Here is a 15,898-nt window from a genome sequence, read left to right as displayed (position 1 = left end):
TCATCCACACACAACTGGAACAGAATAGAACAGAGATGCGTTAAGTCAGTCAACAAGCATTTATTAATTGTTTACTATGTACAGGGAGCTGTACTGACTAAGCACAGTAGGGATGGAGAAAGGCAAGAACAGTTCCAGCCTCCAGGGAGCATACAGCTTATTAATAACCAGGTGGATGTAAGATATTTGCAGGCATTCACGGCTGGGGCCACTCAGAAAGGCCTGGAAGGTCACAGGGAGAACGAGGACATGGAGGCGATGGGGCAGAGTATCCCAGGTATGGGAGACAGTCAGGACAAAGACGTGGAGGTGGGAGATGGAGCATGGTGTTTGAGGAGCAGCAGGCGGGCCAGTGTAGCCGGCAGGAAGGGGGCAGGTTATGAGGAGCCTGACATGTGTAACAGAGGGCTTTGTGTGGAACCCCTGGGTGACCCCAGCAAGTCACTTAACTTCTGTTTGCCTTAGTGCCCTCATCCACAGGAGAAAGCGATAGCAGCAGCCCCTTCCCTTCCAGGGTTGTCCTGAGAGTCAAAGGAAGGAGTGATTATAGCTCCCTCAGCACAGCCCCTGGCACCCAGTAAGCTCTGTGGAGACAGTAGCTCTTACTGGGGAGTCACCGGAGTGCGCTGTGGAGAGGAGAGTAGGCAGTGAGACCAGCTAGAAAACGCCAGGCAGCGATAGAGGCGGTGACAGCCTGAACTGGCGTAATGGACGTCTGTGCGTGGAGAGAAGAGGCACATAGGAGAGATGGCGTGAAGGCAGCAGTGGCTTTGTCAATGGGCAAGTGGGACTGACCCAGGACTCAGGCTGGTGTAACTGGAAGGACAGCCATCCCCTCAGCAATAATGGGGAAGGTGGGAAAAGGGAAGGATTTAGGGGGAAAGACAACGAGTTATGTTTTCAGCATGATGAGTTTGACTTGCCAATGGACGTCCAATTTGAGATGTTCAGAAGGCTGCTAGCAATGTGAGCTCAGGAGAGAGATGAGGGCCAGAGATAAAGATCTGGGAATCATTGGTATAGTTTGATCATTAAATTCATTGGGGGGGGGGGCAGGTAAGTGGCACATTGGATAGAGTACCGGCCCTGAAGTCAGGAGGACCTGAATTCAAATCCAGCCTCAGACCAAACACTTGACACTTACTAGCTGTGTGACCCTGGGCAAGTCACTTAACCCCAATTGCAAAAAAAAAAAAAAAAATTCATAGGAGCTAGTGAAATCACTGAAACAAATGGTGTAGAGCAGGGGATCTTAACCTGAAGTCTGTGAACTTGTTGAATATTTTGATAATTTGAAATATAATTGGTTTTATAATTTCAAATATATTTGGTTTCAAATATAATTGCTATTTCAATGTAATTGGCTTCCTTTGTTATCTCATGTGTATTGTATTGTGCATTTAAACACATTATTTTGTGAGGAGTCCATAGATTTTCCTGGACTAGCAAAGAGGACCATGACATGAAAAAGGTTAAGAACTGATATAGAGGGAGAAGAGAAGTGAACCCAGGACAGGCCCTTGGGGGGCAGCCACAGTTAGCAGATGTTACCTTGAGATGCTGAGAAGGACACTCCGACAAGCCGGAGGAGGTCGGGAGAGAGCAGAGGCAAGAAAATTAGTAATCAAGAAAGCAGGGTGCTGTAGAAGAGAGCAGATTTCCCTTGGCATCTAGAAGACTTGGCTTCAATCTTCCCTCTGATACATGCGAGTTGTAGGACTGTGAGCACGTCATTTAGTAGATCAGCCCTCCAGTCATAGATATCTTAGCGTAGGAATTTCCATTTTCCTTCGGTAGGAGTTTCTGCTCTTAGAGTTCTAAAGAGCAGTGAAATCACATATCTGAACCAAAAACACTAGGGAAAAGTAAACAGCTGAACAGAATGTGATAGGAATGTCAGAGGGGCAGAATGCTATCTGAGGAGAAAAGAAAAGTGCCTTTTGACTGAGTGAATCAGGGAAAGAAGAGAGAGGTGGGTGTTCAGTAGGTAGAGGGGGTGGCCTGGTTATTAATAGGAGATTTAGAATTGGAAAGGACCCCAGATAGTATTCAATCCTACCTAGTCATTTTATAGATGAGGAGTGGGCAGTCACTGTAAATGAAGCCTGGGGCCCCTAGAAGGGAACTGATTTTCCCACTGTCAAATTGAGTAATATGTGGCATAGTCATGATTTGAACCCAGGTCCTCCGACCACAAAGCCGTTGTTTCCTCTAATGCTGTATCCCCATAGTGATTAAGTCTTTGAAACAAAGTAAAGAAAGTAAAATGCCACGTGGCCCTCAGGTCCGAATGCCCCTTCCACTTTTTCTGGGCCAGTGGCAGAGAGGTAGGAGCACATGCCCAGGCATCAAATCAGAGAACTTAGGGCTGCTAGTTGCTTGCTAAGTCAGACCTCGTCCTGGACTTTTCTGTAGGAAGTAGTGGGATGCATTCTGACGTGGACAGCATTAGCATTACAGTGGCAGCTTTGGCAGACTAAATCCCTAAAGATTTTAAAAGAACTGCCGCTGATCCTGGCGAGGAAGAACATTGGCTAAAAGCTTGAGATGAAGGTTTCTTTTCTTTCTACCTTTTTCTCTTGAATGTTACAAAGTTTGCCTAAATTTAAAAAAAAAAAACAACCCTCACTTTTGCATGAAGGAACTGCTTAAATTCATTTTTCCAGGAAATAATTGGAAAGTAATCATTTGAATCTTTAGTTTGGTGACCGAAAATATTAAGGAAGAATTGGATATATATTAAGATCATAATAGATCTTTCTTGATTTATTACATTGGAGGAATTGATATTTATGAATTGTAACCCTGAGATTTTTATTTAATAGGCATTGCTGAAGAAGTGTAACACCCCATTATTAAAGGCTTACTACAGTTCCTTAGAAGACAACAGGTATTATTTCAACCTCTCTACTCAGTGAACATCTGATTTTTCTCTCATTTCTATCGCTAGTTTTGATTGTAAGTATAGTTAATTAGGCTTTATGTTGTAATTACTCTATCTTTGGTTGAACATTTCTTTTAAAATGTTCATTTAATTTAAAATCACATTTTATGTTTTGATATGCAAACGTAATTACTGGGAAAATGGATCCATTGCTTCTTTGTGCCGAAGGGAAATATGGATTTTGTGGAAAATGGAATCTACGGATTGTCTGAAAAACCTCTTTTTAGCCTTCAGAAGTTTCAGATTTCTTCACAAAATTTGACAAAGTTCTGTCTTATGGAACTAACAGAATATATATAATTCCTCTTCCATGTGGCAGCTGTTCAAGTATCTGAAGACAATAATCATGTTTCCCCAAAGAGCTCTCCAGGGACCTCCTCCTCATCCTCATTTGGTATGCTTTTGAGGCCCCTTCAGGATCCCCCTGGAACGCTATGGATTCTCAATGACCTTCTAAAAATGTGGTGCCCTCTGAAGACACATTTCAGTTCACCTTTCCACCTGCCTTCTCCTGTTGGCAGCCAGATGCCTAGCAAAAGCCGTAGGCCAAGGGCCAGGTGGATTCTCAGCCCCTCGTTCTGGACGCCGTACTTTTCCTAATGCATCAAAAGAGCTCCTCAACTTTTGTGGTGCCTACATTTCGCTTTTGTTTCATGGCGAGCCTATAGTACACTAAGACCACAATTCTGCCCTATCTTGAATTTGTGTGAGTAATTTTTGAACCCAATTATACAACTTTACATTTGACCCTGTTAAGAAGAAGCTAAATGGAAGGGTGGCCTACAGGTTCTCCTTGTAGAGGCAAAGAAAGCAGTTGGCTGAGTTGGTTTTATGTGTCCAAGGACTAAAAGAAATACCATTTCAGGACATATTGCTCATCCCATCTTGGAAGTACTGGTGGCAATTAGCATTTGCAAAAAGACCATGATGAAAATACTTGGAGCTTCTACGTCAAGCCTGTTGCTAAGGATGAAGAGGTAGAGAAATTCAATGACGCATTCGAGAAAACAAGGCTGAGGAGGGAAGGGACTCCTTTAAGATCGAAAACACTCTAGTGAAGAAACAAGAGGCCAGGGTAGAAGCCCAGAGAGCGTCCTTCCTCTATACCGTCAGTCACATCTGTTACCTTCTCTTCCCTTGCCAGCACCTTCGTTCAGGCTGTCACCTGATCTCTTACAAGACCATACTCATTGTTTTCTTTCCCCTTGCCCATCCATAGATTTTATCAGAAAACTCTGGGGACTGTGACCTCTAGGATACCGTGCAAACTCTCCTCTTGGCATTCAAAGCCCTTTGCAGTCTGGCTCCAGTCTTCCTTCCCAGGCTTATTGCACTTTGCTCCTCTCTGGGTACTCTACCCTGTAATCAAATTAACTTAATCAATCAACGAGCATTTACTAACACTTAAAGTCATCTGGATGACACAGAGCGTTGGACCTGGAGTCAGGAAGACCCGAGTTCAAATCCAGTCTCAGACACTTAGTAGCTTTGTAACCCTGGGCAAGTCACTTCATGTCTGTTTGCCTCAGTTTCCTCATCTGTAAAATGTGTATCATAATAGCACCTACCTTCCAGGGTTGTTGTGAGGAACAAATGAAATAATAGTTGTAAAACACTTCACAAACCTTAAAGTGTTATATGAATGCTAGCTGTTATTACTATTATTATTTATGATAACAATTTATAATATAACCAAAACTACTTAACAGTGTACCAGGCTGTGCTTAGTGTTAAGGATATAAAGAAAAAGCAAAAATAGCCTTTGTCCTCAAAGAGCTCACATTCTAATGGGGAAAAAACATGTCTAAAAATGGGTCTCTGTGTGTGTATACATATTTATGCATATACATATGTAAATAGTTATACATATACACACATCTTGCCAGGTACATAATAAACAATTAAGACTTGTTGACATATGCAGTGACAGTAGGTAAGGCACCCATTGAGGAAGAAGGCCCCAAAGCTGGGGGAAGGGGTGCAGACTAGTAAAATACATCTTTGGAGAAGATCTATACTTCACAGAATCACAGAATTGGAGAGCTGGAAAGTTGTTTAATCGAACACACACATGGATGAACGAATGAGAATGTCTTATAAATACCCGGCACTGTGCTACGTGCTGGAAATGTGAAGATTTTACAAGAGGCCACCTCTGCCCTCGAGGAGCTTACATTCTGATGGGAGAAGAGACCACATCTAGGGGTGGTGTGACCAGGGGAAGGGGAACCTCTCTGCTCCTCGAAGATGTATTCCTCAGACTGAAGCTCAAGAGTGCAGTAATTTTCTTGTCTGCTACGTCGCACTGCTGATTCATATTAAGCTAGCAGTCCCTTGAAAGCCCCAGGTTTTTTTTTTTAGAATTTCAGCCTATCTTGTACTTGTGGAATTGACTTTTTTCTGTGCCCAAGTGTAAGACTTCAGATTTACCTTTATTAAATTTCATCTTAAATTTGGCTCCATGCTCTTACCTGTCAAGATGGCTTTGGTTCCTGACTCTGTTAACTACTGTGTTTGCTCTTTCTCTCTGCTTTGGGTGATCTGAAAATCTGGGGAGCATAAAAAGTGTCCTGTATGAAGCTATGACTCTCCATGTTTTTTAAAAAGAATCTTAACAAGTTCAACCCTCTCTTACTTGTCTATGCTTCCATCTGAACTTCCTTCTGTTCTGTGCATTTTAAGAAGTGCTACACGGCCTTCTTCTTTTGTTCACCATCACCTATAACCCCACTTCCCCACTGACTGTCTTTTTCCAATTAACAAAGGAAATAAAGGAAAAAATCCCTTGTGACAAATAAGCATAGTTAAGCAACATGTATCTGCCCAGTGGCTACCCATGACCACTCCAGTGGCCATACCTCCTAGAGAATTGTATTGGTCAGAGTTGAGTCTTTCAGAGTTGTTTTTCTTTACAATGTTGTTGTCTTTGTATAAGGTGTTTTCCTGCTTCTCCTTACTTCATGTTGTCATTTCATACTAAGGATTCTCTGGGATCTTTTCTTATGTTACAGTAATATTCTGTTACATTAATGTACTACTGTTTGTTCATCCAATTGTCTTAAGAGGCCATTACCTAAATTCTAGTTCTTTTCTTTTTTATCTCTTTTTAACTCTCCTGTTAAGATCAGAAAGTTTATTTTATTTGTGACTGTTTCCTCCCTGGTATTTTCTTTCTCTTAATACCATTACCCCTTTCTAATCTCTGCTTGTTTTTCTGTTGAGTTTGATGTATTTCTACACCAGACTCTGTGTATGTATGACTTTGACCCTCTTTTGTGTGTTTCAGGTAAGAATGAGGTTTATTTGATGCCCACCTCTTTTCTCATGTTCGAATATACTTTTCAGGCATCCCAGTTAAAAGAAAGAGCAAGTTCTGTTCCCTTCTTCTTCCTTTTATGCTAATGCATTCCTTCTCTTACCTTCTTTTCTCTTTTCTTTTTCAAAACTCTGAGAAACAGAACAATTCACTCTTGCCATAAGCTCCATTTTTCCTATTTAATTCATTCATTACACTTTGAATACATTAAGGCTTTGAAGAGATGCTTGTTTCTTCTCTTTTTAAAATGTTAGCACTCCATCATCATACAGCACTTCCAATTACTTAAATAAATTTACCTTTCTAGGTACTTTTAAATTCCTCTTCAGCTTTAGGACTAAAGCTGAAGAGGAATTTAAAAATACAAACACAAGAGTCCAGAGATACCTAGAAAGGTAAATTTATGAAGGGTCCATTTTTACCCTATAGGACTAAATTCAGCTTTGCAGGGTTGTTTTTTAGATATATTTAGAGGTTATTTTTAGAAACCTATATAGTTTGCTTTTTGGAATAGTGTATTCTAAGATTTCCTCACGTTTTTAGTAGAAACTGTGAGGTCTTATGTGATCTTGACTGTTGTTCCTTATATTTCTTTTTCTTTTTTTTTTTTTTTTTTTGGTGAGGCATTTGGGGTTAAGGGACTTGCCCAGGGTCACACAGCTAGTAAGTGTCAAGTGTTTGGTCTGAGGCCGTATTTGAACTCAGGTCCTCCTGACTTCAGGGCCGGTGCTCTATACACTGCGCCACCTAGCTGCCCCTCTTGTATTTCTTGATTGTTATTTGGTCTGGTGCAAGAAGAAGGAATAAGTATTTATGTAGGTCCTACTATGTGCCAGGGATTGTGCTAAGTGCTTTTTACATACATTATTTCATCTGATCCTCACAACAACCTTGAGAAGTAGATACTATTATTAGCCTCATTTTACAGATGAGAAAACTGAGGCAAACAGGGGTGAAGTGACTTGCCTAGGGTCACACAGCTAATATGTATCTGAGACTGTATTTGAACTCAGGTCTTCCTGACTGCAGACACAGTGCCCTATGCACTGTGGTGCTCCCTAGCTGCCTCTGGTGCAACCTTCAAGAATTTGTTGGAATAGCTTTGTGGGAGCCAGATGACTTGCCTCCCTTTATGCAGTCATCTTGGCAGGAAGTCTCCAACCTTGACTTTCTTCAGATAATTAATAAAAAATGTTAAACAGAACAGGGCCAATTACAGATTCCTGGGGCACTTCACTAGATGCTTCCTGCCATATTGCCATTTGACATTGAACCATTCATAGCTACTCTTTGACTTTGGCCATCCAGCCAGCTCTGAGTCCATCTGATTGGATAGTCTTCTACTCCACATCTTTCTATCTTCCCCACAAGAAGCGTATGAAATACTTACTCAAATGCTTTACTAAAATCAAGGTGAATTCTGACCATAGCATTCCTGTCATCCTCTGATTGAGTAGTTCTGCCAGAAGAGGAAAGGGGGTTGGTCTGTCCCGGACTGCTCTGTGTGAAGCCATGCTGGCTTGTAGCAGTCACTCTAGATGCTCAGCGGCCATTTCCCCAGTGGTCTTTCCCAGACACTTGTCCAGGAATTGAAGTCGAGCTCTTCAGCCCATAGTTGGCAGATTTTGTTCTCATCCCTTTTCTTTGAACAGCATTCACCTTTATCCAGGCTTGTGGCCCTCCCCTCTGTCATTCTTCATGGTCTTCAAGCACCATTGATAGAGGCTTTTTTCAGTGCCAAAAGATAAAGTTCATCTGTGTCAGGTGACTTAAATTCACCAAGAACAAGCAGATGCTTTCTGAATATCCCCTTCCTTTTCTTGGATGTCATCTTCCTGTTCTCCATTTTTCTTCTGTCATTTACAGGGCAAAGATCATTCTTCACAGAGAAAACAGATGCAAAAATAAGACTTGAGCTCTTCCTTCTCTCTGTTAAGAGAGATTCTCTTCTTTAGCACTCCCAGCAGTGCTCTAGTCCATTCTTTGACCTGACTTTTTCCCCACTCGAGCTAATATCTGTTCTGTTTTTGGCAGATTTCTGGATAATTCATGCACCGTCCCCCCAAGTATTGCTGTATCGGGCTTCTGGGCCACTTGGTGATCTGTTTCCCCAAATCATCATCTAGCTGCTCTACGGTGTGCTCCAGGGGCAAAATGACTTCTGTTTCTCCCTTCATTGATCTTCACTCAAACACTCTCTGTCATTCTTCCCTTTTCTGATTTCTAGATTTCTTCAAATGAATACATCCTGTAAATATAAAATGCTGCTCATCCCTTCCCCATGCCCCCTTTTCCTACTCTGGTTCTTTGGAGTAAAGCAGTCTCATTCAGAGCCACGGTCTGGTCATGGATTTTATCCCACCAAATCTCACTGATACCTATGACGTCACATTTGTCTCTTTCCATTAGACCTTCGGTTCCTCTCCACTGTTGCCTAGACTTTGATTATTTGCTTATAGACATCGGAGACCATTGGCACATTTGTTGGATTTTTGTCTTGTGTGAACTTTTCATTGTTTCACCTGCTGTTCCTTTTTGTAGCTACTCTTTGGTATCTTACTCGGTATATATATGTGTATATGTACATGTTTTCTCCTCTGTTAGAATGTAAGCTTCTTGAGGGCAGGGACTGTTTCGCTTTTTTACTTTGTATCTTTTGCACTTAACCCAGTATGTAGCACAGAGTAGATATTTAATAAATGCTTGTTGATTAATTTGAAATTGCTAAGAGACAAATTTAGGCTTGATGTCATGAAAAACTTCCTAAAATTAGGGCTATCCTAAGTGAGTGGACTATGAAGATAGTAAATTCCCTTTCACTAGACGTATTCAGTCAGAGGTCGGATGACTCCTTTTTCTGTGTGTACTAGTGGGACTTCCTTTTGTGTATGATTTGGACCAGATGTCTACTGAGGTCTTCTCTAATTCCCAACTTCTGTGATTCCGCAATACTCTTCACATTTAATTTGGTACTTAGTGACTTTAAAGTTAGGGAATGTGGTGAAAAATGCTTTGTACAATGTAGTTTAGGCATAAGAAATAAGATTAAATATGGCAGCTAGGTGGCTCCATAGTGCATAGAGTGCTGGGCCTGGAGTCAGGAAGAATCATCTTGCTGAGTTCAAATCTGGCCTCAGATACTATCTGTATGACCCTGGGCAAGTCACTTCACCCTGTTTGCCTCAGTTTCTTCATCTGTAAAATGAACTAGAGAAGGAAATGGCAAACCACTCTAGTATCTTTACCAAGAGAACCCCAAATGGAGTCACGAAGAATCAGTCACTACTGAAACTGAAATGACTAAATGACAACAGAAGAATAAAAATAAGAAGATACGGCACACGGACAGTCAGTTTGCATTTATTAACGACCTACTATGTGTCAGGCATTGCTAAGCATTGGGATACAAAGAAGGGGAAAAAGCCCAACCCCCCCCCCCCCCAAAGGAACTCACAGTCCGATAGGGAACACGACATCCCAACAATTAGGTACAAAGAAGATATGTATCAGATTAATTAGAAACAAGCAGCAGAGGGAAGGCACTAGCATTAAGGGCCTGGGGAAAGGTTTCTTATAGAAGGTGAAATTTTAGCTGTGACTTGAAGGAAGACAAAAGATAAGAGCTGAGGAGGCAGAGAGATCTAGGCCTGGGAGACAGCAGTGAAAATGCATGGCGTCAGGAGCTGGAGTCTCGTGTGAGTGCTAGCAAGGAAATAATAGATATTGTTTCCTTCTGGTTTTTTCTACTGCTATATACATTAGTTTATTTGCTAATTGATTAAGGTTTTCTAAGTAAACTGCCGTGTCATCAGCAATCCAGGAAATGGAGATGAGGAGTGAGGAATGCCAGGCTTGAGGGACTGCCTGTTTGGCATATTTGACAACAGCAATAATAACGAGCATTAATTCAGCACTTTAAGATAATTTTCAGTGTTTCTGACAAATATTATCTCATTTCATCCTCACAACAACCTTGGGAGGTAGGTGGTGTTAATCTCCCCAGTTTACATTGAGGAAGCTGAAGCAGACAGAAAAGTAACTTGCCCAGGGTCACATCACTAGTAAGGATCAGAAGCCGGATTTGAACTCAGGTCTTCCTGTCTCCATGTCAGTGCTCTATCCATTGCAGCATTTAGTGAAGCACATGAAAGAATTGATAATGACACCAACTTGGGGCAGCTAGGTGGTGTAGTGGATAGAGCTCTGGCCTTGGAGTTAGGAGGACCTGAGTTCAAATCCAGCCTCAGACACTTGACACTTACTAGCTGTGTGTCCCTAGGCAAGTCACTCAACCTCAATTGTCTCAGCAAAAAAAAAAAAAAAAAGATTACACCAACTATTACCATTTCCTAGGGAAGTTTAATCAATCAATGTAGGTTAGTTATCATGATATAAAAAAGGTATAGAAACTGCTCTGATCAACCCTTAGGAGGAAGATGCTAGCCCAGGGTAACACAGAATATATACTTATATGTAAAAACTTAAGAAATGTTATAATGTAATTAATTCATTATAATTTAATATACAGCTAAGTATAATTGTCTCATAAAAGATTCAGAAGCAATGGAAAGACAGCTGAGTTTATAGGAAGCTTGTTGATTATGTAAACCATCCCAAGATCATTTAGGGATGAAACCTGAAGGACAACAGATAAAAAGATGGTTGGCTCCTTCCGTGGCAGTGGAGCCGCCATCTTTGACCTCTCCTGTCACAGTCTCTGTCATAGATATCACACTGAAGAAAAGCCGAGAGGGAGACAGATGGCCTTGAGCTTGTATGTACGGAGGACGTCCATCCTGGAGGCGTCGCAGCTTTGAGGGCATTAAAAAATTCACTCTTAGGCAAAAGACAAAAGCTTGGACAAAATGACAGAAGTAACTAAGAAAATATAAACAACTAATAACTCCATTGCCTACTTTCACCTTTCTGCCAAATTTTTTTAAAACAATTCATAGAAGCATAGAATCTGAGAGTGGTCAGGAACATTAGGTTCTGGCTCTCTAGTACAAACTACATCTCAAAGAAATCCTCACTATCCCATACCCAGCAAATGGTTCCTACTTCTGTTTTCAGACCTTCAAGAAAGGGGAACCCTCTGCCTTTTGAGGGGGCTCATTCCACCTTTGGAAACTCAATTTGTTAGGAAATTTTTCCCAACAGAAAGCCTCAGTTGGTCTGTTTACAACTTCCCTCCTTAATCCCAGTTCTGCACCATAGGGATCAAACAGAACAGGTCTGTGCCATCTTCCATATGATGGCCCTTAAGATATTTGCATATAGCTCCTGTAGTATTATCCATGGAAAGGAAACATGATATCAGGGAGACCTTGGCTTAAGCCTCCTTTGGCCTCCAGCTTTGTTACTGTTTGAAGTCATTTACTTCTCTGAGACTCAGGCTACTCCAAGACTTTAAATCACAGACAAGTTGGGATTTATATTTAGGGAGAGAATTCTTACGGTGAAATTACAGGCCCTTGGTATATAAATATTTCATTATGTGTACCTGACTAAAAGCCTAATACTGGCATATTCATAACTGTGACTTGTCATGTTAAATTTTTGCTCAACATGTATTTCAAAGTAATTTTTTTCCTTTATGATCTCTAGTAAAATGTTTTTTTTTTGCATTGCTTGTCATTTACTATTAGTCTACTTAGAAGACTTAAAAGTATATATTTTTACTTATTACTTATAAAATACTTTTTAAGGTTTGGAACTATCCTTGAAAAAATTAAAACAGTTATTAATGATGATGCAAGATACTTGAAAGGATGTCTGAACATGAGGACTCAGAAATGCTATGCAGTGAAGTCAAACATAAATGAATTTCTTGATATCGCTAGAAGAACATACACCGAAATTGTGGATGACATAGCAGGTATTTGATTATTTGTGGAGACAAACATCCATGTTTTTCTTTGTTTTATAAAACTAAAAAAAGTTTACCAAGACATGTTACACTTATTTGTTAGTGAAGAATGACCAAGAATATAGTCAATTTAATTTTTAATTGCCCAAGTAAGTTAAATTTTATTTCATTTCTTATAATGCAGTATATTGATTTTTAGAAATAATACTTTAATAGAGATGACAAAGTTTTTATCTTCATAATACACTTGTGAGTTGCAGAGTGTGTATATGAGTGCTTTCAATGTTTCAGTTCACTTTGGTGGAACGGAAGCTATGTACAAATCGCTGTGAGGTGATCCTGAGTGAGGAGGCACCAAGAAGGAACGTGAAGGAGGCAGGGCGTGTGCCTCCCTTGACCTTTGGGCCCGGGGGTGTGGTTGGATGTCTTCCCGACTAAGAGTCACTGCCCTTGTGTCCGATTGCCACTTCAGGGCAGATGCATGGAGACTGAGCAGAGGGGAACCAGGGGCAGTCAGTCAGCAGACAGCCTGGACTACAAGTGCACCTTCTCAAGCACAGAGGCACTGTGATTAGGAAAGATGGCCAAGCCAATGCTTTGGTCACCCTGCATTCCCCACTCTGTGTGTCCTCCCATGCTCATTGTCATGTAGGCGGGTCAGTCAGTGGTCACACGTGTAGTTACCCCTGTGAGCTACAGACCTGCAGTAGGCTGGTCCTGACACTCATCATGTTTCGTATCCACATAACATGAAGAAGAAAAAAACCCTTAACAGATTGAATGAAAGAATGAAGGTTTTTTCTTTCTTTTTTTAATTATTTTTTTTTATTTTCATGGTAATTTTATTATTTTTTTGTTTTCAACATTTACTTCCACAAGATTTTGAGTATCAAATTTTCACCCCATCTCGCCCCTCCCTCCACCCCAAGGGTATGCATTCTGAATACCCCTTCCCCTAGTCTGCATTTCCTTCTATCTCTCCCCCCCCCTTCTCTTATCCCCTTCCCCTTCAATTTTCCTGTAGGGCAGGATGGATTTCTGTACCCCATTTCCTGTATTTCTTATTTCCCAGTTGCTTGTGAAAACATTTTTTTTTGGTTAAACATGTGTTTTTAAAACTTTGGGTTCCAAATTTTCTCCCTTCCTCCCTCCCCACCCACCCTCATTGAAAAGGCAAGCAACTCAATATAGGTTATATATGTGCAGTTATGCAGAACACTTCCATAGTAGACATGCTGTGAAAAACTATTTCCATTAATCCTATCCCGCACTCCCCATTTATTCTATTCTTTCTTTTGACCCTGTCCCTCCTCAGAAGTATTTGCTTCTGATTACCTCCTTTCCCAATGTGCTCTCCTCTCTATCATCCCCCTACTCTCTTGTCCCCTTCCCCCCCGCCCCCGTTTTACTGTAGGGTAAGACAGATTTCCATACCCAATTGAGTGTGTATGTTATTCCCTCCTTAAGTCAAATCCTATAAAAATAAGATTCACTCATTCCCTCTCACATTCCCCCGTTTCCCCTCCACTGTAAGCCTTTTCTTTTGTTTCTTTTTTTGTGAGATAATTTACCCCATTTTACCTCTCCCTTTCTCCTTCTCCTAGTATAATTCTCTCTCAACCCTTAATTTTATTCTTCAGTTATGACCCCTTCATTTTCAACTCACCCTGTGCCATCTATCTATCTATCTATCTATATCTATATGTACATACATATAATTTTTTTCCCCTCCAACTCCCTTAATACTGACAAAGGTCTCATGAGTTACAAATATCATCTTTCCATGCAGGAATGTGAACAGTTCAACTTTAATAAGTCTCTTATGATTTTCTCTTTCCTGTTTACCTCTTCATGTTCCACTTGAGTCTTCTTTTTTAAAATCAAATTTTCTATTCAGCTCTGGTCTTTTCTTCAAGAATGCTTGAAAGTCCTCTATTTCACTGAATGACCATTTTTTCCCCTGCAGGATTATACTCGGTTTTTCTGGGTAGGTGATTCTTGGTTGTAATCCTGTCTCCTTTGCCCTCCAGAATACTATATTCCATGCCCTGCGGTCCCTTAAGGTAGAAACAGCTAAATCTTGTGTTATCCTGATTGTGTTTCCACAATACTTGAATTGCTTCTTTCTGGCTGCTTGTAATAGTTTCTCCTTGACCTGGGAACTCTGGAATTTGGCTACAATATTCCTAGGAGTTTTCCTTTGGCGATCTCTTTCAGGAGGAGATCGGTAGAGTCTTTCAATTTCTACTTTGCCCTCTGGTTCTAAAATTTCAGGGCAGTTTTCCTGGATAATTTCTTAAAAGATGCTATCTAGGCTCTTTTTTTGATCATAGCTTTCAGATAGTGTAATAATTTTTAAGTTTTCTCTCCTGGATCTATTTTCCAGGTCAGTTGTTTTTCCAATGAGATATTTCACATTGTTTTCTATTTTTTCATTCTTTTGTTTTTGTTTTACAGTGTCTTGATTTCTCATAAAGTCACTAGCTTCTAATTGCTCCATTCTAATTTTTCAGAAAGTATTTTCTTCAGTAAGCTTTTGGACTTTCTTTTCCATTTGACCAATTTTGCTTTTTAAGGCATTCTTCTCCTCATTGGCTTTTTGGATCTCTTTTGCCATTTGGGTTAGGCTATTTTTTAAGGTGTTATTTTCTTCAGTATTTTTTTGGGTCTCCTTTAGCAAGCTGTTGACTTGTTTTTCATGATTTTCTTGCATCACTTTCAGTCTTTCCTCTACTACTCTTACTTGCTTCTCAAAATCCCTTTTGAGCTCTTCCAAGGCCTGGTACTGATTCATATTGTTCTTAGAGGCTTTGGATGTAGGAGCTTTGGCTTCGTTGTCTTCTTCTGGTTGTATGTTTTGATCTTCTTTGTCACCAAAGTAAGATAATATCGTCTGACTCTTTTTGCACTGCTTACTCATGATCCCGGCCAATTACTTGAGTTTTAAACTCTTTGTTAAGGTAAAAGTTTGCTTCCGAGGTGGAGAATGTACTGACCCAAGCTTCGGGGGCTTATACAGCTGTTTTCAGAGATACTCCTAGGGATCTGAAAATTTTCACTTCTTCCAAGGTAGTATGATAAGGGGCGAAGTGTTTTCTCTCCACCACCATGACAAGCTCCACCAGGTCAGCTCTCCTCCTCTCCCGAGGACTGCCCCTCAGAAACTGTGACCCAGATCCAAGCACCAGTAAAGCAAGAGATTCTTGCCTCAGCACTGGCAAAGAGATTCCTGCAATCCCCCTCTGATAAGCCATTTAATTCCCCCTCAGTCTGTGGGCTGGAAGCTCAGGAAACAGCCGCAGCCCCAGGCCGCGCTTGAGACTTGCGGCTGAGACCTAGCTCCTCTCTCACCACAGTCACAGACTTTTCCCGCTGACCTTCTAAGTTGTCTTTGGCATTCAGGGATTGAGAAGTCTGGAAACCACCACAGCTGCCCGTGATTCAGTCCTCTGAGGCCTGCTCCAGGGTCGCTGTGGCCTGCCCGCCCACACCGAGCTGTGCTCCTCTCCCTGCCTGGGGCGATATACCTTTCTGATCAACCATCCAGGCTGTCTTTGGCTGGAAATTTGTTTCACTCTGTCTTTTTGTTGGTTCTGCTGCTCTAGAATTTGTTTAGAGCCATTTTTTATAGGTATTTGGAGGGGTTTGGTGGGAGAGCTCAAGCAAGTCACTGCTTTCCCTCCGCCATCTTGGCTCCGCCCCAGGTAGGGTTTTTTCAATGACAGAAATTGATGACTATACAATGTAGCTATTAAAATGTATAATGCAA

General features: G+C 41.0%; 1 protein-coding gene across 1 annotated transcript in view; it reads left to right on the top strand.

The window, feature by feature from the left end:
• Positions 1-15,898, top strand: part of MSH4 (mutS homolog 4) — a 90,634-nt gene that overhangs the window by 42,228 nt on the left and 32,508 nt on the right. Inside the window, exons 10-11 of the mRNA XM_027874059.1 lie at positions 2,826-2,890; positions 11,969-12,138. Of these exons, the coding sequence (XP_027729860.1) occupies positions 2,826-2,890; positions 11,969-12,138 (235 nt within the window). The remainder of the gene's footprint in view (positions 1-2,825; positions 2,891-11,968; positions 12,139-15,898) is intronic.

This window comes from Vombatus ursinus, unplaced genomic scaffold (genome assembly GCF_900497805.2).
Source record: "Vombatus ursinus unplaced genomic scaffold, bare-nosed wombat genome assembly UNPS02014804.1, whole genome shotgun sequence".
NCBI classification, from domain to species: Eukaryota; Metazoa; Chordata; class Mammalia; order Diprotodontia; family Vombatidae; genus Vombatus; species Vombatus ursinus.
Note: the sequence above shows the minus strand (reverse complement) of the source record. Positions and strands in the feature narration are given on the sequence as shown.